This window comes from Artibeus jamaicensis, unplaced genomic scaffold, assembly GCF_021234435.1.
Source record: "Artibeus jamaicensis isolate MK-2021 breed Jamaican fruit bat unplaced genomic scaffold, CSHL_Jam_final contig_2259, whole genome shotgun sequence".
Classification (NCBI taxonomy): Eukaryota; Metazoa; Chordata; class Mammalia; order Chiroptera; family Phyllostomidae; genus Artibeus; species Artibeus jamaicensis.
Genome location: NW_026521468.1, coordinates 7,967,801 through 7,995,644, shown reverse-complemented (window position 1 = coordinate 7,995,644; position 27,844 = coordinate 7,967,801). Strand labels below are relative to the sequence as shown.

The window sequence follows — 27,844 nt, the reverse complement described above, 5'->3', positions numbered from 1 at the left end:
TGCAGGGCTTTTGGTGGGATGAAGTCGCCTGGGCGGAAAGGCGGTGGGGACTAGGCATCTGTCCCTTCTCAGGGACCCCTTCCACTGGACCAGGTGAGAGAGTCCCGTTCCGTCCCGGGCTCTGACTTGCAGCTTCAGGTGAGGCCCGCCTCCATGAGACCCACTTTCCACCTTGTGGGAGAGCCTCATGTGTCCCAGTCACCTCCCGCCCCTGTGAGGTAGGGGAGAGCCACGAGGGGACCCAGGACCCCCCGGACCACCCACCCCAGCAGCCATCATTACCAACACCGGCTCTCTCCGAGGCCACGATCCCAACACACATCCGGTCCCTGAACACAGCTGCGGCCGACAGGGTCCGCTCGGGGACATGGTAGTGCTGAGCCAAGTAATCCTGGATGGCCTCGAGGGACGCTTGCGGGGTGACGGGCACCTTGTGCCGGCTGAAGGCCGAGGGCAGGTAGCAGTGCTCCCGCTCCGAGTCGCAGACCAGGACGAGCTGGTAGCCCTCCCGGTGGGGCTGCACGCACAGGCTCTGGAAGAGCGCCTCCACCCGGCAGGCGGCCTCGTAGCCCAGCTGGTCTGCGTGCAGCAGGCTGTACACGCCGCGGCCCCGGGCGCCTGGGCTCAGGCAGCGGCGGAGCAGCAGCGCCACCTCCTCGAAGGTGGTGTCTGGGGTGCACAGCAGCACCTCGTCGTAGGTGGGCAGCGGCTGCTGCGGGCTGTGCATGTAGACGGCCAGGGCAGCCAGCAGCACCTCCGAGGGGCCGCAGACGACGAGGTTGGGCTGGCCGGCCTGCAGGCCTTTCGGGAGCTCCCGGGTGACGGGAGGCCGGCCCTTTGTCGCCAGGGAAGCCAGGCAGCGGCCCAGGCCCTCGAGGTCCAGGCAGTGAGGCAGGAAGTCACACATGCCTGTCAGGGACTGTTCCATGATGACCCTCAGCTCGTCCGCCAGGCCGGACGCGCCTCTGAGCATGAGCAGCAATTCGTCCGTCTGTGTCTGAGGCTGCCACTGGGCCGCTGCGCTGTCGGGCCTCCGGCAGGCCTCCCAGACGTCATGGGCGCTGCAGTCAGGCTTGATGAAGGACAGCAGGGTGAGGGCGGCGTCCTCGGGCGGGTGCCTCAGGAGCTGCGTGCTCAGGTAGACCAGCTGCTCGGCCGTGTAGTAGTTGAGGTGAAAGTGCTCAGCTCGTTTCTGAGCCACGAAGTCCTCCCACTGGCGCAGGAAGCGCTCCATCTGCCAGCAGATGGCCTCCAGCATCAGGGCCAGCGGCCCTCGACCCTCCAGCGTCGGCAGCGTCCCCCAGCCGAAGTCCACCTGCACAGAGGCCTCGCCCTCGGGGGAGCAGCACACCTCGGCCCTCCAGTCCCGGAACAGCAAGTTCCCCGCGCAGTAGAGGTTGATGAAGGCATGGACCAGCCTCTCCATGTTGGAGAACACCTGTGGCCAACGGAAGCGGGAGGCGGGTGTCATGGACTCGGTCACGGGGAGGAGACTCACGCACACAGATCGGGGACCTGTGGGGCTGGAGCTCTGGGAGGGGACCGAAGGCCAGAAGTTGTAAAGACTGAGGAGACCGTGTGAAAACTACAGACGAACTTTTAAAAGAAAACCCTGGTAACACAGCGCAGAGCCTGTTCCAACGTGTTCCCGGGGCGGTTCCCGCAGTGCCCACGAAGCCTGGCTGCCGACCTTCCCTGCGAAGGCGCTTCAGGTTCTTGCCCATTTGCAGACTGAAGGGGGCAATTTAAATTTCTTTCTAAGGACTGGGCCCGAGGTCCTCCCCTCTCAGACACAACGCACTCTGCGGACGTTGAGAAGGAGCCGCTAACCAAAGGGCCTGTCACACTGGAGACGCCCCCTCGGTCCTGAGTCTGAAGGACACGCACTCCACAGGCCCACGAGTCCCCGGGCGGAGCAACTCCCAGCTATCAGTCCCCACGCAGCCCCTCCCTGCCCCCAGCCACTTGGCAGGGCCCGGCCCGGGAGGCGGTGCTCACCTCCGAGAACACCTCCACCTCCGTGCTGTTCTGGTCTTTCCTGCCAGACATGAGCATCAGTTTGTTCAGAAGCTCCTTCAGCTCCTCCAGGGAGTACTCCCGCTCCTCCTGGACGGCCCCGTGGCTCTCGGGCAGGACTAGGCGGAGAACCGTGTCTGGGGAAATCTGCGGGACAAGAGACATTCGGGGGTGGCTTGCGGCAAGGGGAGCCCCTACGATGTGCAGCAGCCCGTCCGCGCCCCTCTGCACGCTGTGTACGCTGGGCTGTGGGAGGCTCACCAGCTCGCCGTCGGCAGGCGCCTGGACCACGTAAATGCCTCTGCTGTTGATGGCGGTGGCCAGTGACAGGGATGACAGCTCCACGGACCCGTGACTCTCCTTCACCGTCTTCAGCCACTCCAAGTTCCGGGCAGAGTCGCACTGTTGGGACAGGAGAAGAGAGGGGTCGCGTCCTTCCTCTCTCCCCGCAGGGCCTTCGAGTGCAGGCTGGGCGCGGCCCCCAAGCACGGCAGGCTTCCTCGCCCACAACGCTTGTGCTCTGGGACACCTCTCCCAGGACACCTGTGGTGTGGTGTTGCTGTCTCCCTTCTGGATGTCCGGACGAGGTGGACAGAAGGCCAGATAGAGCGGGGCTGCCAGCCTCCTGTTCCCCATGTCCTTCGGGGGTCCCCAAGTCCAGCCAGAAGAACGAAAACTACACAAAAGACCTTTTGTCTGGATGGGTGCTTCCCGCAGAGGAAAGGAAAGCCCCCATCAGCTCCCTGCGCCGTGTCCCGTGGGGCCCATCTCAAGACGGGTCTGCTCACGAGGGAAGTGACGCCGGGGGCCCGCTCGGACCCGGTGAGGACGGCGCACGCAAACGGCAATGTTTATATTTTCTGATAGAAAATAAATTGATCCAAGTTGTGGAAAATACCAAAAGTCTACAGAAGTCACAACTACTGCCACCCGGGGACCCCCTGGTAACCCGGCGCACGTGTGGCAGTTGCGTGTCCCTCTGCAGCATGACACACAGAGGAAGCCCTTTCACAGGTGAGGGGAACCTCTCTGCAAACGTCGTCTCCGACGCCTGCGTGAACGAACACCCATCACGGGCGCACGACGGTGCGCGCTGGCCCCTCCGGTCCGGCAGAGCAACGCCCCCCAGACCCCACCAGCCCTGGAGCCAGAAGGAAGACTCACAAGCTTCCTGGGCAGGTGTGGGTCGTTTTCCAGAGCCTTCCACAGTTCCTTCAGAAGGTCCATGAACTCCTGGAAACCCGCACTGGCGTCCAGCTTGTAGAGCAGGCACGCGTAGCCTTGCACCGCGTCGTGGAAACAGGCCACGCGGTCCACGTCGATGTCGTTCTCCCCCGCAGAGATGGAGGCCAGGTCCACGAACACCTTCAGCTCGTGGATGCCTGGGGGTGAGAAGAGACCGGGGTGCGCGGGGCCCCTCGTGGCCAGGCAACTCTCCGAGACCCAAACCGCGGACTGTCACCCTTCCTGACCATACCACGGGATGTGCAGTCGGTTGTTAGGGGTTCAATCCACTGTCTGCTTTCAATAAGCAGCCGGCACCTTTCTCTCGCCCCTTACTGGACCGCACCAGCCACATCCGCCCTCGCTAACAGCAGCACCCGGCACCGCCCACAGTTTCACGTGCCTGATCCCACTGGGTACGTGCGGCACCGCGGCCTTGTGTTCACAAGAACGGGTGTGGCCGGTGTGGACCCTGACTGCAGCACCGGTGCACACCGGTCCCGGCCTGTCCTCCAACAGGACCTGTGACTGGGGCTCACCCTGCTCACAGGTGGCAGGCGGGAACCCTGCTCTGCTTGCCCCACAGACTCCAAAGACCAGACGTGACAGGGACCTGAGCAACAGACGCTTTTGGGACGGACGACCCGCTGCCAGGAAGACTAGTGCCGAAGGTCCCCCAAACCCAGCCTAAACCACAGGAGTCCACCTTGACCTTTACTGGAAACGAACCAGAGGAAAAACTCCAGGGGGCGAGATTTTAAAGAAAGCGATCCCCAGCAGTCACAGCAAAGAAGTCGTTTTCACACCAGAGCGTGAGAAGTGTGGTCCTGATAGAAAACCTACTGCCACTCACACGTGGCCCACGGCCCATCCCTCACGCATCCCATCTGCTTAGGGTGGCCAGCCCGGCCACCACGGGACACTCACCCCCGCAACCCCAGTGACAGGCCATACCTCCGAGCGCCCCCCGGACCCAGGCGATGAACTCTCTCCTCATGGCCAGCTCCTGCAGGGCCTGGAACCGGGGCTCATTGACATGCTCCAGCAGACTATTGGCGGACACAACCGACTCGTCGATCTCGTTCAGGGTCCCGTGGTGGAAGTTCTCAATGTGGTCCGTCTGCAAGACAAGGCTGTGCTGGGGCGGGGCCTGCCCAGCCGGGACCCCGGAGTCTGCCCAGGAATGCAGACCAGCCCGATGGAGGTCTTGCGGACCTCCTGGGCCGCGGTCGCTATGACGAGGAGACAGCACGAGGCTCTGCCCCCAGACCTGCACGCTACGCCCTCGTGCTGCCCCTGCCAGCGATACTCCGCTAAGCAGCTTGCCCGAGAGCCCGCTTTGCACTGTGCATTCTCAGTGTGTTTTGCAGGTAGGGAGGCGAGGGCCCCCACCAGGACCCACTCTAGAAGCCACCATGGGGAGCAGCTGGTGGGCGTGTGAGGCCACATCTTGTGCTGAGTTTTAACCGCCATCACACCTGGGTACACTGTTGCACAGGTCACAGCACAAGTGCTCGTCTTAAAACAGCAGAAGCCCAGGCTGACTTCCGAGTGGGAACAGAAAGGACTTCCTGTGCGTTGCTCCTGACAGGTGCGAGGTGACAGGTGGGGGAGGCCACAAAGCACCTGCTGTCCCTTCCCTCAGTCCCTGCCCCTCGTGCCAATGAGCAGTCACACCATTTATAGGCAGAAGTGAAAAGCAAGCCCCGGCATATCTGGCATCACGTGAAATACAAATGAGAGACTCCTGGAGGCGGCTGCGGACCCGCCCCGTCTGGCTCCAGGAGAGTCTGGGCGAGGACCCCCGCCCCGACCCCAGGGGTCCCCAGCGAACAACTCACAAGTCTCAATAAAATGTCCAGAACCTCGAAGTCACCGGTCAGGCCCAAAGCCGCTCTGACCTCCTGGATGACCCTCGCCACGTCGCCGGCCCGCTGCAGGCGCTGGTACTCCCTGATCTGCTTGACGCACCTCGGGACCCAGTCCCTCGGGGCCTCGGGGTCCAGGGCGCACATGATGCTGAGGTCGGCGGCCAGGCTGCTGGACCGATCCACAAAGACCTTGAAGACGGTGTCCACTTCCGCCAAGGTCAACTCTCCTGACTTCAGGTCCTCATACAGTTTACAGAACTTGTCCAAACAAGGACGATACAGCTCTTCGTACACGTCCTCAATGTCCACAGATGGCCGCGCCTCCTCCTCCTCCTCCTCCTCCGGCACCAGGTGCAGGGCCTCTGCGGCCTCCTCCCAGAGGGTCCGGAAGATGTGACTGTCCTTGAGCAAGTCCACCCTTTGGGCCATTTCCTGGACACTGGGGCTCAGACAGTAGTGTGTTACCCACATCAGGCCTGAGGAGGTGGGTGACGGACGCATCATCACAACACCATTCAGTCTTTTACCGCTGAGGTCTTCCGAGTGTCTGCGCGCGATCTCTCCGAAATCCACTTAAAGGCCAGGAGAGAAAGACCCGGGTCAGCCACGTGGCTCCGGTCCCCGCGGCCCCGCCCCCGGGGGAGACGCAGGCGGGCCACTCACTAGCCTTCTTTTCTCAGCAAGAATCCAGACGCCACCCTGCCCCCACTTCATCTATTCTCACAACCAAGAAAACGGAACTTCCAGGTGAAGATGATGATGGTCTGAAGATGGGTGCCCGCTACCTCCCCTCCCTCCTCAGGGCCAGCGGGGGTGGGGCCCGAGGCCTAGAACCTGGCAGCCCAGCCCGCCACAGGGAAGCTGGGTGTCAGAGGGTCCTGGCTGCAAGGGTGGCAACAAAAATGGGGGGGAGGGCAGACCCTCTGTGTGACAAGTCACCACAACCCCGTCTTCAGAGCAGTGGGAGGAGGCATTCCGGCAAGGACAACATGGGGGGGCTCCCCCCGACCCCCACACTCCCGGCAGCAGCCTCCACGCCTCTCCACCGCAGGCCGGGTGGGGAGACCGGGCCGCCCCAGAGCGAAGGCCTCCCCCAGGACACAGGCTGTTCGAGGCCGCACCTCCTCTGGCTTCTTGGTCAGCTGGCGAGGTGCCCCTCTTAATACAAAACATGGGGAAAGTCTTCAACGTAAGAAGTAGGTAGTGAAACCCACAGGTAAAAGTGACTCGGAGGAAACAGGAAACTACGTGAAAAAAAGGAAAACCTCTGAGCCCCGAAGAGCAGGAAGCCCAGGGAGGTAAGACACAGCAGCAGCCTGCACCGTGCAGGGAGCCCAAAGAGGCTCGTCCGAGAACAGAGGGCTCCCGCTACTTGAAGGCACGTGAGGACTGAGGTGTCGGAAGGTCAGACGGTCCCGCGGAGCAGACGGCTCCGAAAGCAGAGCAGAAACCAGAGACGGGAAACCGGGGAGGAGGCCCTGGAAGCGGACGCCGTGGCGGGAGCTGCGGCACCCAACTAAGGGCAGCCTGGCAGGAAGAACGGGACCCTGGAAACAGTTTGAGAGGTCTTTCCAGAACTCCAGGACTTGGATTTCAAGACTGCAAAGACGCATTTAACCGTGCCCAAGACAATGGAGGGAAAACTGACCCAAATTTCAGGACCCTGGGGACGGGAAGAGCTCAGGAGCTTCCAGAGAAAACGCCCCACGGGAAGCATCAGAGACTGGACCGCGTCCGACTTCCTGGAAGCAGCCTGACTTCCCCACGGCGACACCGCACAGGAGATGCAGCCACGTGTCCGAAGCCCCAGAGGGGAAGCACTTCTGGTCTGCATTCCGCCCGAGCCCAGCGATTAGCCCAGCAAGAGAGTGGACGTTCTCAGACTCACGAGCACCAAGGACCGAACCTCCTCTGCCCGCTTCTTGGGGGCATCACGGAAGATCGTGTTCCACTGAAACCCCGGTGGGAGAGCGTCTGGGGCCCAGGACACGGGCCCACCTGAGGTGCGAGGCCCAGGGTGACGCAGGGACTGGAGAGACCCCTCCCATTTGGGGAGACTCCTAACAGATCAAACTGATCGGAATTTGAGGAAATTCGAACAGGGAAAGAGTCTGGAATTGAGTGAAAAATAAAATACTGAGAACAGAACTGGGACAAGACAAGAATTTTCACTCTGGAGAAAACCAAGTGATTGCAAGAAGGTAAGAGGGTCACGGCTGGGCCGCCGAGGGGCTTCAGCGCCCTCGGGCCATTCGGAGTTGGAGAGCGAGCTAATGATGGAAATTACGTGAAGGAAGTCAGACAGGTCCGGACTGGGGGGCAGAGATGGGAAAGAGAGACCAAAGCCCTCGTCCCCCACGACAGGTAAGGCTCATCTGGGAGATCGGGGAGCAATCCCAGCATGCTCTTAAGAGGGCTGGGGCAAACGCGAGAAGAGGGGACACGGCTACCTCTGTCTAAAATTAACACACCCCAGCAGGTGTGGCTCAGTGGACTGAGTGCCAGCCCGCAAACCAAAAAGGTCATTGGTTCAATTCCCAGTCAGGGCAAATGCCTGGGTTGCAGGCCAGGTCCCCAGTAGGGGGCGCGTGAGAAGCAACCAGACACTGATGTTTCTCTCCCTCTCTACAGCCCTTCCCTTTCTCTCTCTAAAAATCAATAAATAAAGATGATTTTTTAAAAAGTTTTTAGAAAATTAAATCAACATGTAACTGAAAGCCCAACCTGAGGGAAGACTGCGAGGGTGACACGTTTTGACCGATTCTCCGCCGCCCCCTCCGTTTCGGTCCCTGAAATTCTCATAAACATCACCTTTCACCAGGTTCCGCACCCCTTCGCACAGCTTCAGGAGGCTGTCCACACGCCTCTTCTCCTCCTGCAGGAAGGCCAGCGCTTCCCACTGGCCGCGCAGCACCTGCTGCATGTCTTGCTTTTTCTCCTGGGGCGAAAGACTTTTTCTCTCTTGAAAAAACAAAGGACCCAATAGAACAAACACGCCTTCTTCCACGGCGGGCACGTCTTCCCTCTGCCTCTGACGACTGCACGCCCAGGGCCGGGGGGCGGGGGGGGGGCCCTGACGAGGCAGCCACCAGCCATGGGGCCTCAAACTGTGGGCACTCCCATGTGGCAGGAACACTGTCACCTGCCTGAGGTGTGGAAGCCACGAGGCACTAAACACAACATGTGATTCTGAGTGAAGTCTTCTGCTCCGTGGGATGTGGTGGAGACAGTTGGTCAGAGCAGAATGGGGTCTGAAAACCCCAGGCAGTAACGCCCCAGGGTGAGCCCTCCGACTTCAGGGGTGAAGCATCGGAACTTACTGAGACACACACTTAAGGTCTGGGGACGGACTGGCGCTCACATGGCTGAGAGCTTTTAAAAAAGTTCTTTCACTAGATCTCCAATATTCTATAACTTTGTGTTTGTTTTAAAAATAATAATAAACAACCCTGGCTGGTGGGCTCAGTGGATTGAGTGCTGGCCTGTGAAACAAAGGGTTGCCAGTTCGATTCCCAGTCAGGGCACATGCCTGGGTTGTGGGCCAGGTCCCCAGTAGGGGGCGCTCAAGAGGCAACCACACAGTGATGTTTCTCTCCCTCTCTCTCTCTCTCCCTTCTTTCCCCTCTCTCTGAAAAAGTAAAATCTTTAAAAAGAAGTAAGAAATTATAAATACATTCATCAATCTTAAAAAAAAAATCCCATCAGTTTAGTGGCAAGAAGAGACCCTCCACGAAGAGAGAACAAAGCCCGCCTTCCGTGGACCCGCAGGCACAGCCACCGCCCCCCTCGGTGTCGAACTCACTCAGCTCCCAGATGTCCAGGAACTGGCTCCGGTGGCTCCAGATCAGCTCCAGCTGTCCCACCAGCACCGTCCCACTCAGGAGGTCACGGGCTACTTCGGTGATGATAGAGTCAGCGGCAGCCATCAGAGTCTTGCCTTCCTCGGTGAAGTGTTTCAGCAGTTTCTCATCACTTCCTGTGCAGGTTGAGGACAGACAGAAAACCAGCGGGCAGCTGCTTCTCTCCCGCCTGCCTCTGCCCAGCTGAGGTCGCCGTGACCTCTCGCTGCGCCGCCCGGCTTCCCCTTCCTGCGGGGGCCGCAGGCCTTGCTCACACGCGTGTCCCCAGCACTTCCTGGATCAGGAACACGATCGCTCCAACGGCCGCAGCCAGCTGGGGACCGTGTTTCCCAGGTCGTTAAGTCCTGTGCCCATCAGGGTCCTTACGGGACACATGACCTCCCCTGACATCCCCCTTCTCCAGAGTCCCCGGGGCAGAAAGACACACAGGGCCCGTCATGCCTTCACACCCAGTGAGGGACCCGCACGGCCCACGGGGACGGACACGGCCTTGCGAACATCTGAATGTGAATTTCAGGATCAGTTTGGAGGGCAGGGTTTTGAAAGATCCTTATTGTGACCACTGGGAGAGTTCTCTCCACGTGGCACCTGGGTCAAACAGCATTATGAGAAGGGGAATTTATCTGCGCCATTAAAAAATCAGTGTAACAGCTTCAGTCATAATTGCAAGCCTTTGGAAGCACCCAGACGTCCTTCGGTTGGAGAAGGACAAACCCTGGACTGTCCAACAGCACCATGTTAGCCGGTGATAAAGAAAGAGACGAGAGCTACGGAAAGGAAACTCCACTGCACACGCCCAGGCGGGAGAAGCCCGTCCCGACGCCCATGTGCCACATGTATGACCCTCTCAAAAAAAGCAGAGCTCAGGGGGCAGCGGAGGGGGGCGAACAGGCACAGCCCAGGGTGCCTCGGGGCAGCGACGTCGCTCCGTCCCATCCCAGCCCAGCCGTGTACGTTTACACGTCTGTCCGACGACAGACATGCACCAGCAAGAGGGGACGTTGTGCAGATGCTGCGCCCGGGTCACTAATGACGTGTCAGTACTGCGTCATGGACTGCAAGGAACAGACCGCACAAAAGCAAGACCGTCGCGGGCGAGGTGGGGGGAATGTGCACCTCTCTGTGCTGTGTGCCCAGTTTTTCCACAAACCCCAAAACCGCTCTAAAAAATAAGGTGTATCACTTAAAAAATATACAGTCATTGCACAGGACTAGCTTTCAATGTACAGAGAAGTCCCCCCTGAGTGATTTGACTTTATCCCTTTAAGAACCCTGCCACGGACGCAGCTTAGCTTTTTCTTTTTGGTTATTCTAATAATTTGATAAGATCAAGGCTCAGAATCAACTAGCGTGGGATTTTTAGATCCAAATCCACTGCTTTTCCTCTAAATCTGAATCTGACGACGTACACACAAACCGGACCCCTCCTTGATCGCAGAACATCTGGGCATGGTGTGGGGGGCCGGAATCAGACACACTCAGCGCTCTGTCCCCCCCACACACACACAAGACTCAGGCACTCTGGCCTCCGAGTGACACAGCGGTGTCAGAGTGGGACACTCCCAGGTTTGGGCTGAGGGTCTGGATGCCTGGTCTCTTGGACCCAGACCTTGAGGAAGTCCCACGCCACCGTCCAGCTGAGTTTCCTCATCTGGAACAGGGGGACCGGTGAGGGACATGCAGGACAGCTCCCGGGACCCCAACACCGCTGCACAGTGGGGATGCACGGGCAGGCGGCCAGCAGCGCCAGTTCCTAGTCACACACAGGACACCTGGCCCTCGCTGGCCCCCCCATCCAGTGTACCTCCCGGCCAGACCTCAGCCAGTCTGGAGCATCAGGTCACGTGCCTGTCCCCACAAAAGCCAGCGAGACACCGTGTGGACACCCCCGCCCACATACCATACAGTCTGAAGAGGTGCTTGATGTCCGGCCCCGTGAGCAGGTGCTTCAGAACCTTGGGCGGGTCATCGATGGGGCCCCGACTGTCTCTCGGCCAGGACTTGGTGATCACGGTGGACACAAGAGTGCCAAACCGGTGCAGGTCTACGCAGGACAGTCCCTCCAGGACGCTGGTCTGAGACTGCGAGGGGTAAAGAGAAGGGAGCATGGGGGGCGGTTCTCACTGGCTTGTTTTTAAATGACAGAAGGGAGTTAGCCAATAGCGTTTCAGCAGTCTCTCGTGACTAGTTTCACAAAGGTTCAAAATAACGCAAAAGAGTAAATACACTTAACACCTTTCTGAGGGCATTTTGCTTCGCTGGGAGCAAAGACGAGAGCCGTGGAAACACACACACACACATGCGCGCGCGCACATGCACACCCCTCCCTCTGCTCACCACCAGTTTCCACGTTTTCTCCTGGACGTTCACATCACCGAAAACACATCACATACGTTGCATTCCTAAACCATAATCCCTTCTGAGGCTGCCTCGGACGGCACCCACGTCTTAACTCTTCCTGCTTCCCCACCAACCAAACGTTTTCATCTTTAGGAGCCAAGGTTTCACAGGAAGTCTCAGTAACGAGTTAAAAAAATAGAGGTCGAGTTAGCTTGCAAAGACACATTCTGATACGTAAAAGGACAAAAGAACGCCGCACCCAGCAACTTATAAAACGAATGAAACACCATGACCAAGTGGGGTTTATCCCAGGGGTGAAAGTCTCATAAATGTAATCCATCAAATCGACAGGAAAAAAGTCACACGATCAACAGTAGACGCAGAGAGAGCATTCCGCACGTCTGACACCCCGTTGTGACAAAGACTCCCAGCAAACAGGAGCAGGGGGACGGGCCCGCCCGGTGGGGAGGCATCGTGAAAAGCCCCCAGCTGACTTCACGCTCACGGGGGAAAACAAGCCGAGGACAGGCCCCCCTCCACGCCTGCGCCACACTGGACGTTCCGCTCCCGCCAATCGGGAGTGACCGAGACATACAAGACACCCAGACTGGGAGGGAAGAAGGAGAACTCTCTTCGCAGGTGACACGGTCTCGTTAGAGGGGCCCCTGGAGAACACGCACACCTGGTAGAAGCCCAGAACTTGCACGCACGCACGCACGCACACGCACACACACACTTTAAACGCAGGCTGTCCCCAGGGGGCGGTATCTTTCTACTTTGCAGGAAAAAACCCTCAGTGACTGGATGAGACTTTGGCGTCTCCCACGGAGCACGTGCCAAGCAGTGTCAGCAGACAATGCACACACGGAGCAGTGACTTCACAGGGACCTTTAGGAGCAGCCTGTGACACTGCGGGATTCGAGGTCACACGGGAGTGGCTGTGACCGGACCGCCCCTGCAGGCTAGGAGGGGACGTCCCTGCCCATTCTTGGGGCAGGGCATGATCTCAGCACCGGCCGGCGCTTACTGGCCCTTCTTGCCGAGGCCGGAGGCAGCTGCGACCCTGAACGTGCCCTGGTGGGTGAGTGTGTTCACCTGGCAGGCCGAGCTGATGGCTTCGATGACGCAGTTCTCAAAGCACTTGGCCACGCCGTCCTCCGCATCCGCACCCTTCCAGTCCACACTGCAGAAGGCCAAGATCTGGGAGCGAGGACTCTCCTGTGGGGAGATAAGGGAGCGGTCACAGGTCTGGGCGCGGTGCCCCAACTCCACGGGACAGAGACACCGCCTGGGCTTACCCTCCCACTGTTTTATCAGCTCCCCATCGTCGGGGGCTTCTCCGCACCCCTCACCGGACCTGTCCTTACTGCCCCCCCGACGGGAGACCAGCGAGAAGACTGCGACCCAGCCTCGCCCCACTTGGCAGAGGCAGCTCCTGAGGGCAGTTTGCAAACACCTGTGGGTCGTGGAGACCGGCTCGATTCCGCCTGGCGGACATCTCCCTGCCCAGACTCACCGCATGGCAACCTATCAAATGCTTGTCTCGTTGAAAAGTCAACCTCACGTCCCCAGATCACAGCCCTGCCCTGGAACGAGGGCCGGTTGTGTCTTCCCCACGCGTCGCCGGGCCTGGCAGGCTCCTGTCCTGTCGCCACCAAGACCCCCGGAGGTTCCCCAGGCAGCAACGTCTGGTCCCCTTGTTCTTCCCACGTCCTGACTGGGTCCCAGACATGAGCTGCACCGGCAGCAAACATGTGGCCACACCCCCATCCCTGCACACAGCGGGGGCGTCCGTCCAAGCAAACGCCCCCTTCACCTCGACCTCTGGCCCCCCAAAGTCCGCATGTCTCACCCTGCCTCCCCTGAGAGAACAGCCCCGACCGCGGGTACCTGCTTGAGCCTCCCCTCCATGTCCCTCAGCAGGGACTCCCGCCAGCCGTGCTCCGCGGGGAAGTCGATCTCCACCAGCTGCCGCCAGACCTGCAAAAGCCACATGTCGGTGACAGCCCCCATGACACGGAAGTGCCACGAGAAGGAAGGCTGCCGTGGAAACGCAGAGAGCGTGGGACTGCGAGGACGCCCCACCCGGCCCTGGCTGCTGCCACTGAGACCCGCCAGCGGGAGTCGGGGCCCCCACCTCCGCCCCCGAAACACAGGGCCCTGACTGGACAGGTAACCCGTCTGGTCCTTCGCTGTGTAACTGCTCTGTGTTGGGGAAGAATTTCCCTCCAACGTTTTGTTTTCGAAAACATCAAACTTACGAGTGTCACAAGAAGCCCCTGCACCTCCATCAGATTCCCAGACATTAACCTTGAACATGACTTTCTCCGTCTTCAGTTCCCCTCCAAGTGCTTCCCCTGCAGAGCCCCCCAAAGGTGAGCCGCCGGTGCTGTCCCCCGCGGCCCCCCGAGTACGTGGCCCACCTCCCACACAGCACAGTGAGCGTCACGCTCAGGGCGGTGCACGTGGGCCCGACACTGTGCTCTAGGACCCGTCCCCAGCCGTCCCGCTGCTGACTCTGTCCCGACTCTTTGGGTCCAAGGTGCGACCAGGGGACACGCACTGCAGCGGCCGTCATGCCTTTCTCCAGTAACATGCTCTCCGACCCTCTTCCTCCGTGAGCAACGTTTGCAGTTCTGAGAACTCCGGGCCAGCTGTTCCGGAGACCGTCCCTCACGCGGCCGCGGCTGCCAATTCTCCCACAATTCGATTCAGATTGAACTTTTTCTCGGGGGCTTGAGCCGCACTGAAAATGCACCTTCTGTGGGTCGGGCAGGGCGAGACGTCACACGTCCCCGAGACTCCCGTCCCACCTCGTGGTGGCTGCAGCCCTCGGGGCCTGATGCGGCTCCCGCTGCCTGGCGCTCTCACCACGGGTCCCAGCGCTGGGGCGGGTGCCGTGCCCGCCTCAGCCAGCATAGAGCCGGCCCTGCGGCAACCGCTTCTCCGGCGTTCATTGGTCAGCTTTCTTGTGTGAAATTTCAAAAGTGAAAAAAAAACGGCTTTCTTTCTTTTTTCCTTCCACCTGTTTTCCTGTTAACACATCTGAAGCGCCACTGATGTTGGTACTCATCTGTCCTAGGTGTGGCTGCCGGGGTCCCCTTTTCAGGCCAGCTTCTGCTTTATTTAAAACGCGAGGGGTCTACAGAGACACGTGACTAGCGTGATGGTCTCCCTCCTGTTCACGTCCGCCACGGTCGAGGGCCGGCTCTCACAGCTGGGACCGCCGCAGGGACAGCTTCTCAGAACCCAAAACGCAGACCGTGTCCCGGGAACGTCCTCTGCCACCCCAGGAGAGCACGCTGCCTCGGTCCTGCTGCCTGGTGACAGGTCACCGTGCGTCGCAGCGTCTGGCAATGAGGGACGTTTCGGGCTGGCCTTGCCTGTCACCTGCCGGAGTCGGAGGCCCCGTCCCGGAGCTTGGGTCTCAGTCAGTGGGGACGGTCCTTGAACTCTGTGGCGGGCTCTCTGGGCGCCAGGGGGGCTCTCGGACCCAGGGCTATGTTTCTAGGCTGGCTCAGTGGACAGAGATGGGAACTGTTGCTTTTTTTAAACTTATATTTAAAAAATTTTTTTTCACTTCCAGTTTACATTGATTTCAAATGCACAGCAAAGTGGTCAGACAATCACACGCCGGACGGGAAAGCGGGGTCCCCCCGCTGCCCCCGCCCCACCCGCTGTCGTCACGACACTGTTGGCTGGCTCCCCGTGCCGCGGTCCGCGTCTCTGAGGCTGCTCTGCTGCCGACTGGCACGGCCTGATCGCCTCCCCGCCCGGCCCCTCCCTGACACCTGTGGCTCTGTCCTCGGCTTCTGAGTGTGCTTGTCTATTTTGCTCATGAGACTCCGTGTGTGAGTGAGATCACATGGGACTCATCTTTCTGACACAGCTCACTCCACGTAACACCCTCCGGTCCGCCCGTGTCGTCACAGAAGGGAAGAGTGCCTTTTTTTTTGACAGCTGTGGAGCACTGCACCGTGCGTGTGCCTCACGGCTGGTTCTCCCCCTCGCCCACCGCTGGCACCTGCCTCTTTCCGGACACAGCAATGGCGACGGCAAGCAAGGCTGCAGTGACCTGGACCGCGCGTTCACGCTGCTGCCTGAGCTCCTTCTGACCCCGAGCCCTCCTGCCCGCCCTCGTCCACGCTCCCTTCTGCACAGCGAGGAGAAGCCTGGCTTCCAGCAGCACGGAACCCAGCGTTCCTGTGCTGAGTCCTGCACATTCACAGGAGTGTGAGCATCGAGCATCGCTACACCTGCGTCGGTGCCGACCACCAAACCTCCGCTGGATTCCAAGTAGATGTGCATCTTCTCGGCTCTCGGGTTGAGTGCTGAGCATCTGGGCTCCGAGGACTGGGATGGAGGCCCTTTGCCTCTAGTGGGCCACCGACATGTGAGAGTCATCAGTCCCTGTTCATGCAGCGTCTGCTGGGAGATGCTGTGGTTGTGCTTCTAAAGTGACCCTGGAAGGCGGCAGCCCACAGTGGCCGGCCCCGTGAGGTCAGAGGGCCCTCGGGTGGGTGGCTTGTCCCAAGCTCTAGACAGCAGCATGGAGTTGGCGGTCTTCAGGACCGCGGGCAGGGTCAGCTGCCCACTTTGCTTCGAGGCTGAAGGTGAGGGGCCTGTTCTCGGGGCAGCTCGGCCTGCATCCCCCCAAACCTTGGGTCCCTCCTTTGTAGAACGGGGACAACAGCAGCACCTGCCCCAGTGTAGACACTCAACATTTAAATTATCGTTCATGTTAGTTCACCACCCGCACAGCATTTGACTCGGAATCACTGTCTCTCGTCAGGGGCCGACAGCTGTGCACGCTTCCATCAGGCTCGCAGACGGACACGGTCGGGAACCCGGACAGGACGCTGAACCGTCCGCCCCTCTGTCCAGGCGGCCGCTCCGTCTGCGAGCCCTATGACCCTTTCATCCAAAGCACAAGTCCGAGTCCACAGCTATCTTCCCAGGGCCCAGGTTCTAGTCTGTTCTGTGCCAGGGTCTCTACTCGCAGGTGTTTTCTATCTTAACGGAAAGCAGGCGCTGACCTAGACGCCTGGTCCTGTTAAGAGGCCAAGAAAAGTCTGGAAATCAGTGGTGAGCCGCATGTTCATGTTATAGCGCCTCCAGTAGACGCAGGAAGGAAACGCCTCAGGCTGGTCTATGAAGTGAGTGTGGAACCGGTTCCTGTGGTGGGCACGTGACTCCCACCCACCTCACGTCTCCCACCTGCCGTGCCATTACGGTCACGTTAGCAGCCGGTCAGGAAAACGGCGTCACCTCCAGTGACCGTGACCTAGCCAGCAATGCCTGTGTGGCCATCACCCCTCTGGTTTTCCTGGAACAAGGAAAACAGGCCTCGCTCGACAGAAATGGGACGTGTGGGTATCGGCCGTCCAGACCCAGACCACAAAGCCAGAGGTGTCCTGTTCCACGGACACAAGACTGAGAGGAACCTTGCAGGAAGGGTAAACGTCATTTCATGGGTCACACTGTCTCCCAACACCCTGGGAGCACAAGAGGTCTAACCTTGGCAACTTCTAGGACACAGGAAGAAGACAAAGCCACTTAAAACCCAACGGGTGTGGAACAGATTCTTGGCCGGCAGGTACCCGGTCCAGCCACTGCCTGGGACTCGTGCCCAAGGCACTGCCGCCAGCCGCCCTGGTCCGTCACCCTCCTCCTTAGTGTGCGATTCTATTCGACGCCTGTCTTTCTGGAATCCCTTCTGAGTCCTACCTCGTGGGGCTGTTTCCTCTCTTCCTCACATTCAGACGCTGTTCTGCCCAGCTTCCCCTTCAAGCACTTCCTGCTTTCACCTTTTCTTCCACACCCAACATCATAAACTTGACTCGTGACCTCAGTGCTGAATCAGACCCCGAATCCCCCATGCAAGTCACCGCCCTGGACAAGGTCGGCCTGACGCCAGGGCACCCAGCGGGCAGCATGACCAGCGTGTGGCCGTCCACCACCTGCTGGGGAGCAGTGGGCCTGGAAGCCCAGGTCCGGGCTGGTGGCACCCGATACCCAGCCGAGCTCCCCGCACTCGGGATGCAGGCACAGCCCCCGGTGTCGCGTCCCTGTGCAGACACACGCCCCAGGCTCTGTGGGGCATGCCGGCCGGCTCACCTGCATCTCCTGCTTGTACGTGAATGTGACATCAGTGAGAGCAGAGGCACCTGAGTTCTGGAACATGCTCTTATTGAAGATTCCCCGGAGCCACGATTTCGTGGTATTGAGGGCTGTCTGGACGATGGTCCTCACTGAGCTCTCCCCAGTTTTACTTCCCTTCCCGTCTGCTGAATCCTGTTACCCAAGGGGAGAGAAAGAGTTCATCGCTCTGGCACTGTGCCCCGCGCAGTGCGGGCAGGAACGTCTTCCCCCTGCTCGGGAATCGCCCAGCCACCTGAGGTTCTGCACCACCCTCCTCGCTCCCTCCAGGGTGAGACCCGAGGGGACAAGGCATACAGGTTCACCGCCACCTCCTGATGCGCAGAACAGAGCCGGTGTTGGCCAGGCACCAGTGATCTCAGAGGACGGGGCCGGCCACCCTGTGTCGCCCCCGCCACCCGGGAACTCGCCAGCCTCCTTTCGGAACTGAGGCTGCTTAGAATCCCACCCCCTCCCTGGGCGTGACCTGGGGGGGTTGCACTCTGCTCACCGCCAGAGGCTTCAGTGAGACCACTGCGCGCACAATTTTTGCAGACAAGGCCAGCAGCTCGTGCAACAGGTGATCTTTGGAGAGTCTGCAGACAGTCTGGTGCAGCTTCAGGCACACGGTCGGGTAGGACAGGGCCAGAGGCTTCTCCAGGACACTGGCTCGCAGACAGTGAGGACAAGCCGCTGAGGTGGGACACCCGAGAGGACAGCGCCCCCCCCAGGAGCCCTCCCTTCAAAACACGGCCAGGTAAGGCATGTATTTGACCCCTCAGGGTAACAGCAGTAAATTCAGTCCGTCTAGAACTTGTGACCCAGGGGAAAAGCAAACAGCATTTTGGGCCCCTTCTTGGTCTGAACTGTTTTAAGAAAAACAAGTCGAACCATTCCAAGGAAATCCCCTTGCTTGGAAAATGGCTAGGGGGGTCTATCACAACGCTGAATGGCACTAAGTTTGAAAACAATCCGGGGAGACCCCCGGGGGAGGGACCCTGCACTGTGCACAGTGTGACCGCACAGTGTGACACAGAAACCCACGGGGAAGGGACCCGAAACCTCAGCAGTCCTGGCTATCACTTCCCTTACAACACAGGATGGCCACCTCGCTCACGCAAAGAAAGAAGAGGGACGCACACTGACCGGTGACCTGCCAGTGAGGGCAGCCAACACAGGACACAGCCACCCAGTGAGGGACGGCCCCGGGCCGGAGACCAGAGAGGCCACGTTTCGCTCTTCTACTTACTTGTCCTGAAACATGTCCAGGAGGTGCAGCAGCATTTTCAGGGTGTCCCTGACCTCCTAGGGCGGGGGGGGGGGCGAGTTGCAGGGCGAGGTGAGTTACGCAGCCGCTGTTCCTTCCCCACTTCCTACAAACGCGCTGTACAGGGCTCGATACTACACTTACATCCTTCAGGAATAAGACTCGGGGCTTAAAATTACACCACCAAAAAACAAAAAAAGAAAAACAGAAAAACGTAAAAGCAGCCCTGGCTGGTGTGGCTCAGTGGATTGAGCGAGGGCTGGTGAACCAAAGAATCGAGGTTTGATTCCCAGTCAGGGCACATGCCTGGGTTGCAGGCCAGTTCCCAGCAGGCGATGCACATTGACGTTTCTCTCCCTCTCTCCTTCCCTTCCCCTCTAAAGATAAATAAATAAAATCTTTTTTAAAAATTAGCCTCAAATGTTTACTGAAAAAAATGTAAAAGCAATAATACAAGAACAAAAAACAATAAAATGGAATAAAATTATACCACCGTTGCCACCCCCAAAACGGGGGAGCTGCCGGGAACTGCGGGTGTGCCAGCCCCGGGGTCAGCTTCCGCCCCTGCCTCGCACAGCCATGCAGATGACCGGCCGAGTGTCACTGCATCGCAGCAGGGGCCCTCCCAGCCCGAGGGTCTAAGGGCTCCGCCCGGCCCCCTGGTGCGCCATCGCTGAGCAAGGGCTCCGGTGCCTCCTGCAGGGGACAAACCTCCACCTTCCTGTTGGAGATTTCCTTCAGTCCTTGAAGACGGTGGAAGGTCCCCAGCAGACAGTCCAGGACGTGGGCCGGAGAGCGACTCAAGTAGTGGATGAATTCTTGCAGGTAGAAGACCAGGGTGTCCAGGGGCAGCAAACTGAACCAGGAGCGGAACAGGTGCGCGTCCAGGTCCAGCAGGTGCTTCTTCCCCTGCATCAGATGCAGTAACTTCTTCCTGGGGGAGGGAAGGAGGAACCGTGAAAGGGTGGTGACATTAGTCACACAGACTCAGTGACATCAAACTGCATTAGGGGCGAGGTAGAGTGTTCAGTTGTTAAGACAATTTAAACGCTAAGCAGTGAATCAAAAGGCAATCGAACAATGACATACAAGAATTCACTGTGGAGGGACCTTGAGGACATTGTGCTGAGTGAAACATCCAGTCAGAAAAGGACAATCCTGTGTGCCCCTCCCATATGGGTGGAGGACCTGAGGGGGGTCACACCCACAAGGACAGAAAGGAGAGGGCTAACCAGGGGCCCAGGGAGGGGTGGGGAGGGAGTGTGTCCTGTGGACAGAGGTTCAGCTGGGGACAGTGACAAAGGGTGGGGTGACGGCTGTGGAGGAACGTGAATGAGCTCAACGCCACCGAGCCGTGCACCTGAAACCGTGGAGCTGGAGACCTGCACGTTATACGCACATTCGCACGAGGAACAGCCCGCTAAGGATTCAGCATCTACCAGCCGCACTGGAGCGTCACTGCCATCGGGCACTGTCGCTGTGCTGTGTCCAGGCGCTGCTTGGACTCACTCGTGTTCTGCGCCCCGGCAGCAAGTGCGCCCCGGTGGCTCCTTAGCCGGCCACGGCGCCTGGGACCCACTCTCTACGCTGTCCCTTGGAGTGTGGCTGGCTCCCGGCGCTGCCGGAAAACGTGTCTCGAGGTGCGCCCAAGGGCCAGCACGGCCGGAGCTCCGCCTTCTTTCCTGTGTGCGCATGCGCCTTTCTGACCCCGCCCACCGTCCACACACCGTGCCTGTGTCCGCGTGTTGGCTTCTGTGAGTGCGTTTACACCAGGAATGACATCCATGACCGTAGCTGAGCCTCACTTCAAAGGGCGCCTTCCAATAGCAGCGAAGAAACCATGACGACGGCTTTACTCCCCGAGCCCTTCAGGCCAGACCCCGCAGTGGGCGGGGCGGGGCGTGTACCAGCCCGGCCTCCGATGGAAGGCCCCACGCACAAGCAGGGGGGCGGAGCTTGGGGAGGAGCCCCGGTATTCCCTTTTTGTACTTAATTCACATTTATGTTTTCTTCGGTTTTGATGTAATGTTTGCACTTCTGTTCAATTTACCATTTTCTTTGGTGGATTCTGCTTTCCACGTCCTCTCTAAAAGGACGGCACTTCACTACTGTAAGACTTTCAGTGGACCCCTTTCGTATTTCTCTTTATATGCCTCGTATGTTTAAAATTGTCAAGAAGTCACTTTACGAGGAGAGACACATCCCTCGCACCCCGACGGCAGTCCGCCGAAACTGACGTGCACAAGCGGGGGACACTACTTACCCGTCCGCTCTCTTTTCCCGGAATTCCTTGAAAGGGATTCCTTCGAGGGCTGCCCAGGCCACCTCCTGCTGAACCGTGGAGTCCCCTCCGCAAGCGGGCCGCTCCGTGCAGTGGTGGAACACAGGCAGGACGCCCACCCAGAGGTCGATCCTGTAGGTCACGCTCTTGTGGCACAGGTCTACCAGGGCCTCTCGCCACCTGGAAAAGGACCAGAGACCCTGCAGTGAGCCGAGGGTGGCCCGAGGGGCCTGAGAGCCCCCCAGGGCAGGGCCAGCTCCTGCTGACAGGAGCAGACAGGAGCACCCTGTCTGAGCACTGAGCACCTGGCCCAGGCAGGAACGGGGTCGCGTGGGAGACAGGGTGTCCTCGGCCTCACCCACCAAAGCACTGGGAAGTGAAGAGGCCCCTGTTGAGCCCTGCAGCAAACCCCCAAGGACAACTGTCCCATCTTCCTTGACATAAAAAACTGAGGCTGGGGTGGCCCACGCCAGCAGGCCTGTGACCCCAGGGAGTCTGGTGGCAGTGAGGACACATGAAAGCTGTTGGGAACCTTACACCTGGCTTCTAGCTAAAAACACTGCATTGATTACAGGAACCTGTGCGCTCCACAAAGCCAATCCGCTACAGGTACATGAGGTGTGCATGCGCTCCCCAAGCCAATCGGCTACAGGCACATGAGGTGTCCACGAGTACCAGTTGCACCCAAGTAATCAATAAGCGGGCCCTTCTTTGTCTCAGGCTAGCCAATAGCAAGCAACCTAATCTTCTTCCTCTCCCTCCCCCCCTATATATATACCCAGTGCGGAAAAATAAAGTTTGCAGCTTGATCAGAATCTTTTGTCTTGCTGCCATTCTTCGCGCCTCTTGTCCCCCCAACATCATTTGTTCTAGGTAGGTGGTCGAGCCCCAGTTGATTGCTCCGCGGGCCGGAGCAAGTGGCACCCAACGTGGGGGCCCCGATAGCCGCCGGAACAAAGGGCCGTCCCCGCCAGTGACTTCCCCGCACAGATTGGATCGCCGCGACTACTCGACCGCGAGACAGATCCAGGAGCCCCTCCCCTCGACGGCGAACTCGGCCAGGTAAGGCCCCCAATCATGGGACAAGCATGTTCACAAAGTGATATTTTTATAAGTCAATTAAAGCAAACTCTCAAGGTGCGAGGAACTCGAGTTAAGAAAAAGGATTTAGTTTTATTTTTTGACTTTATATTCAAAATGTGCCCCTGGTTCCCCCAAGAGGGGACGATTGACCCGCAGTGTTGGAACCAGGTCAGAGATTGCCTTAATGACTATTATCGAGTCTCTGGCCGCGAGACCGTCCCTATCACCGCCTTCAGTTATTTTAATCTTATTAAAGAAATCTTAGTCACTCATGGGCATTCTCCGGATGTCCAGAGCCTTTGTAAAGAGGGACAAGAAGTTCTAAAAAATCAATCCCGGCCCCCTCGAGGGCCCCTTCAGCCAAAATCTCTGTAAAGAGGGACAAGAAATTTTAAAAAATCAATCTCGGCCCCCTTCGAGGGCCCCCTCAATTTGCCCCTCAATTTCTATTAACATAGAGGAAGAGATTAAAAAAAACCCCTAACCCTTCCCGTAATTCCTCAAATAACCATGTCGACCAATTAAACCCAGCAGAAGAGGCCGAACTCGAAAAAGAGGCAGCTTCTTACAATAACCTTGACTGGCCTCCTCTCTCTTCTGCCCCCTTACTTAAACATCTCCCAGCTTTTCGGCCGCCCCCCTATGCACCCTCAAACCTACCGCCCGCAGCCACCCGTATTCTAGCCCCCATTCTAAACAACCCCGAGCCACCAACAATCCACCAAAAACCCCTTCTCCAAAAAACCTCCATTCAAGAAGCCTTAATTCTCATTCGAGAAATCAAGGCCGTGGCTAAAGAATTCACTGATTTAACCATATCCACCCTCCACTGAATTACTAGCTTTCCCCAAACTGCGGAGAGTAGACCTAGATACCCAGACTGCTGACATTTTAATAGCCACACATCAAGCTCTTAACATATCTAACCCTCACCTAGCCAAGGATTGCTGGTTATGTGTGAGCCTAGGCACCCCCATGCCTTTAGCTATTCCTGTCAATATATCCACCCTTAATAAATCACAGCTACAATGTAACCCTAGTTTACCTTTTAGAGTCCAACCTACAATATTTCCACCCTCCCCGTGCTTACAAGGCATAGCTCAAAATAATAGCTTTGACATTCCTGTCGGCTTTATAGAGTTTACTAGTTGTAGAAGCATAACCAATTATAGTAACCCCCTTTGCCCAGGTCATGGACAAATATTCGTTTGTGGAAACAACCTGGCCTTTTCAGCCTTGCCCGCTAACTGGACCGGGCTATGTGTCTTGGCTACCTTACTACCAGATATAGAGGTTCTCCCCGGAGACGAGCCTGTCCCCATTCCCAGCTTAGACCATATTGCGGGGCGACAAAAAAGAGCATTAACATTCATACCCTTATTAGTTGGATTAGGCGTCTCTGGAGCAGTTGCCACAGGGACTGCAGGATTGGGAGTCACAGTCCATTCATACACAGAGCTCTCTAAACAACTAATTGATGATGTCCAGGCTCTGTCCAGTACCATTAGTGACATCCAAGACCAAGTAGACTCCCTAGCAAAAGTTGTCCTTCAAAACAGACGAGGTCTAGGTTTACTTACTGCAGAACAGGGAGGTATCTGTTTGGCTTTACAGGAACACTGCTGCTTCTATGCCAACAAACCAGGCATCGTCCGAGACAAGATAAAACAGTTACAAGAAGACTTAGAAAAAAGAAGAAAGGAACTTTCCAAACACCCCCTTTGGGGTGGACTCAACGGAATTCTCCCCTACCTCCTTCCCCTCTTAGGACCTTTAGTTTCTATCACCCTCATCCTCTCCTTTGCCCCCTGGGTTCTTAGACGTATAACCAACTTAGTCAAAGACCAACTTAACAGTGTGCTAGGAAGACCTATTCAGGTGCACTATCAACAATTAGAAATGCTGGAACATGGAGCGGACTCTGAGCCGTACAGCCGCTGGGGTGCTAGCCCACGATTCCTGCCAGGTTCCCCTCCCTGCGGGAGCAGCATAACCCTCGAAGGTATGCTTCACAGCCAAGTAGCTGTGATAGACACCGCTGGGTGCAAGGCAAAGCACTGCAAGGAGAGGCCTGTACATACGGCCACTTCGAGTCTCCTGAGAGGTAAGCTGACTTGCAAAGAGGTTGGTACCCAACTCCTCTCCTCCCAAAAGGTACCCTACAGCTCAGAATGAGCCCAGGAGGAGTCAGGCCTCTGCCTCCCCCCAGCCGGTTAAAGTCTACCCTACCTACATTCTCCTCGCCCTCAAAGTAATAAAAAGGGGGAGGAGATGTTGGGAACCTTACACCTGGCTTCTAGCTAAAAACATTGCATTGATTACAGGAACCTGTGCGCTCCACAAAGCCAATCCGCTACAGGTACATGAGGTGTGCATGCGCTCCCCAAGCCAATCGGCTACAGGCACATGAGGTGTCCACGAGTACCAGTTGCACCCAAGTAATCAATAAGCGGGCCCTTCTTTGTCTCAAGCTAGCCAATAGCAAGCAACCTAATTTCCTTCCTCTCCCTCCTCCCCTATACATATACCCAGTTCGGAAAAATAAAGTTTGCAGCTTGATCAGAATCTTTTGTCTTGCTGCCATTCTTCGCGCCTCTTGTCCCCCCCCAACTCATTTGTTCTAGGTAGGTGGTCGAGCCCCAGTTGATTGCTCCGCGGGCCGGAGCAGAAAGCAACCCCTCAGATGTAACAGAGCAGCCTACAAAAGTGTGTGGCATCTCCACAGAACACGGCGATGCCATGTGTCTGCCACAGCCCCTCCTCTCGGTGGAAACAGTGCCCAGCCGGGAGGTCCGCAAACTCACAAAACCTAGCGGCGGGTGCCCTGCAGAGACCCACTGCTGGGGGCCAGCCGCCTAATACTGCCCTGAAGTTCACTTCAAACAGCCACCGAAAACACGGCAAGAAGATGCTGGGGTCACCAGTGGGGCACTGAGGAGGGCCCCCCACACCAGTAAAAGGTGAGCTCTTCCGGGTAACCACAACCTTCCCACGCAGACACTCCTGGGCCAGCCCGGCACCTCCCAATCTCCTAAACACGGAGGTGGCAGACAGAGGCCGCGGGGCGGGCGCCCAGGTCATCTGTGCAAGTGTCCAAGGGCTGCGGCGAGGCCCACTCGCAGCATCTCGGAAGCGGCGCGGCCCGTGGGTTATGCGGTAAAACCCATGCATGTGCTCGGGACCAGGCTGGGGTGGCACTTTCCGGCTGGCGCGCCCCATGAATTTTCAGGGGCGCTCACCCCCTTCTGCATTAGACAGTCAAATAAAAAAGGGACCACAACCAACACAACAGCCATCTGGTGTGAATGAATCAAAATAATACCAATTGTGTTGGTCAGATCGGTGAAAGATGTATTTTGGGACATGCCGCAGAATCCAGCCATCTGTGTGTGTGAGCTGTGAGGTGGGATGGGGTGAAGATCGCCGGGCTGAGGGGTGGTGCTCGCGTGACGGTGGTGACTCGGCAGACGGTTTGGGCCGCATTTACTTCCCGTGCACCCCCGTCCGTGCCGTCAGCAGCACCGGCTCATCATTGGACGGAAACTATCCGAACAGCCATGAAATCTTTCCCCACTCCCGTCTCTCTCTCTCTCTCTCTCTCTCTCACACACACACACACACACTCTACCTCTGAGGCGTTTCTGAGATGTGGCTTAGGTCCGCATGGAAGTCCCCGGGAGAACAGGCATCACAGCACAGGAGGTCACACAGCAAGGACAGGTCGTGCGGAAATGCAGGAAGCTTGAATTCTTGGACCAAGCTCAGGATGACGAGGCCCATCCTCAACCTGCTCCGCACCGGGAAGTCCGCCGGCAGAGGGTCCCCGCTCCTGTGCAGGAACCGGGCCGCTCTGGTTCTCAGATGCTCCCACAGGTCTTCCTGCACCTGACACAGGGGAAAGGGGACACGGAACCAGGTGCTGAATCCATCTGTGCTGTCCCATCACTGCCCTGAGTCCCCGGTCACCTGGGCAGAAGGCCCACATCCCTGCAGGGCAGGGACAGCTCTGTGAAGGGGTCACCCACTGCACTGCCTCCCTGCTAATCCCTGACCACCCCCCTCCCGTGGACCTTTGGGGGCCACCACCAATGATGCCTTCCAGAGACCCCGGCATGGTGGAGGGGCTTTCAGATGGGGGCTCAGATGCTTCTGAAGGCTCAGCGGCCTTCCCAGACCCGGCCCAGAGGCGTCTCCAAACTGCCCAGGCTTCACTGCAGTCCAGGTACAGACCCAGTGAGGGGGTCCCACCCCTTTCTCCTCTGCCTGCCGGCTAGGTGAGGGGTGGAACCAGCGGTGGGAGGAGGAAGAAAATGGGGGGAACAAGGCATTCCCAAGAGGAGGTGTTTGGAGGAAAGGGGTGGAAGGTCCACCTGTCCCATCTGTTCCGCTGAGTCTAGCCGTCAACTGGCCATGAGGAGGTGGGTAATGCCGGCTGCCCAGAAGGTGCAGAAGGGAGGGGCTGCAGCCCCCCAAGCCCGATACCTGCTTCTCCTCATACTGCAGGGAGCTCCAGGGCCGCTCCCCTGCTTCGTGGATCATGGGCACGCGGATGACAGAGTAAAACTGGCGGAACTGGGTGAAAAAGCTGCTGAGATTGGCGGCGCTCCAGGGCCGGAGGACGCCGAGGAGGCTGTCCAGCATCATGCCGGCCGCCAGCTTCTTCCCTCTCACCAAGTCTTTCCTGGTCTGGTCCGTGATGAAGTTTACCAATCTCTGCACCATCCCAGGTGGCTTCTTGCAAGCAATGTCATCGTACTGATGCCAGCCTAGGGAGGACAGAAAGGGCGTCAACCTCACCCAGCCTGGACACTGTGCCCTGGAAGGCTGCTCTCGAGCCTCAGGAACAGAACAAAGAACCGAGGCAGGGAAGGGAGCAGGACGCCCGAGAACTGGGGTCAGTGGAAGGCAGGCGAGGCGCACTAGGCAGGTGCCTGCGGGGCGAGCTCGGGCGGCCTGGCCAGTCAGGGAGCACAGCTGGGTGACGCTCGGGGTCACACGATTCCACTGCCCAGGAAGGACTTGGCGACCGCAATGGCGTGGCAAGCGTGGTGCAGAAGCACCTCAGAGAGCCCACCCCCCGACCCCCACCCCCCTCTGCCAATGTCTCCGTCCCAGGAGCCCCCTGGAAATCTGCCGGGAAGCGCCGCTCCCCCTCCTCCTGCCCTGACCTGCCCACCGCTCCTGCCCCCGCCACCCCCACCGCCGCCCAGCCCCCTCCCCCGGCCTCCTACAGCTTCACTTTGGCCCTTCCCTTCATTACAAACCCTGTCCCTCACTTCCTCTCACACGTGAGTGCAGTGTGGACGTGCTTGCACACTAAGGTTTCCTGTTCTTGGAGCTGGGGTGCAGCCAGTGCCCAGCAGAGAGGACCCACGTGGGCCAAGGGAGCCCGGGCTCTCCGGAGAGACACGCCAGCCCCGCGTGTGCGCTGCGGCCGGCAGCACGCCGAGACCCACCTCCCCTGCCCAGCAGCGTGGACTTCACGTGCAGGCAGCGGTCGATGTGTGTGTTTTCCTTCTTCTGCTTTTCGTAGATGAACTCATACTCCACGGGGTCCTCGCCACGGTCGACCACGTACTTGTACGGGATGGGTTTGTCCAGGTGCTGCTTGGAGATGGCGGTGCTGCCTTCCACCAGGTACCCGTGAGAATCCAAGTCCCTGTGGATGAACAGGACGCCGCCGGTTGTGGAGGACCCTCCCGGAAGCTCCCAGTCACAGACGCGCACGGACTGCAGACCAGGAGCCAGGACTCCACACTGATTG

General features: G+C 58.5%; 1 protein-coding gene across 1 annotated transcript in view; it reads right to left on the bottom strand.

Annotated features, from left to right (window-relative positions):
* Window positions 1–27,844, bottom strand: part of RNF213 (ring finger protein 213) — an 88,376-nt gene that overhangs the window by 39,307 nt on the left and 21,225 nt on the right. Inside the window, exons 9-27 of the mRNA XM_053660806.1 lie at window positions 27,537–27,739; window positions 26,563–26,846; window positions 25,709–25,965; window positions 20,980–21,177; window positions 19,428–19,650; window positions 18,699–18,754; window positions 17,961–18,114; window positions 17,429–17,605; window positions 13,202–13,291; window positions 12,407–12,529; window positions 10,872–11,052; window positions 8,914–9,087; window positions 7,923–8,072; window positions 5,082–5,683; window positions 4,195–4,360; window positions 3,181–3,398; window positions 2,278–2,418; window positions 1,999–2,163; window positions 283–1,438 (exon numbers count right to left, since the gene is read on the bottom strand). Coding sequence (XP_053516781.1) covers window positions 283–1,438; window positions 1,999–2,163; window positions 2,278–2,418; window positions 3,181–3,398; window positions 4,195–4,360; window positions 5,082–5,683; window positions 7,923–8,072; window positions 8,914–9,087; window positions 10,872–11,052; window positions 12,407–12,529; window positions 13,202–13,291; window positions 17,429–17,605; window positions 17,961–18,114; window positions 18,699–18,754; window positions 19,428–19,650; window positions 20,980–21,177; window positions 25,709–25,965; window positions 26,563–26,846; window positions 27,537–27,739 — 4,718 coding nt within the window. The remainder of the gene's footprint in view (window positions 1–282; window positions 1,439–1,998; window positions 2,164–2,277; window positions 2,419–3,180; window positions 3,399–4,194; window positions 4,361–5,081; window positions 5,684–7,922; window positions 8,073–8,913; window positions 9,088–10,871; window positions 11,053–12,406; window positions 12,530–13,201; window positions 13,292–17,428; window positions 17,606–17,960; window positions 18,115–18,698; window positions 18,755–19,427; window positions 19,651–20,979; window positions 21,178–25,708; window positions 25,966–26,562; window positions 26,847–27,536; window positions 27,740–27,844) is intronic.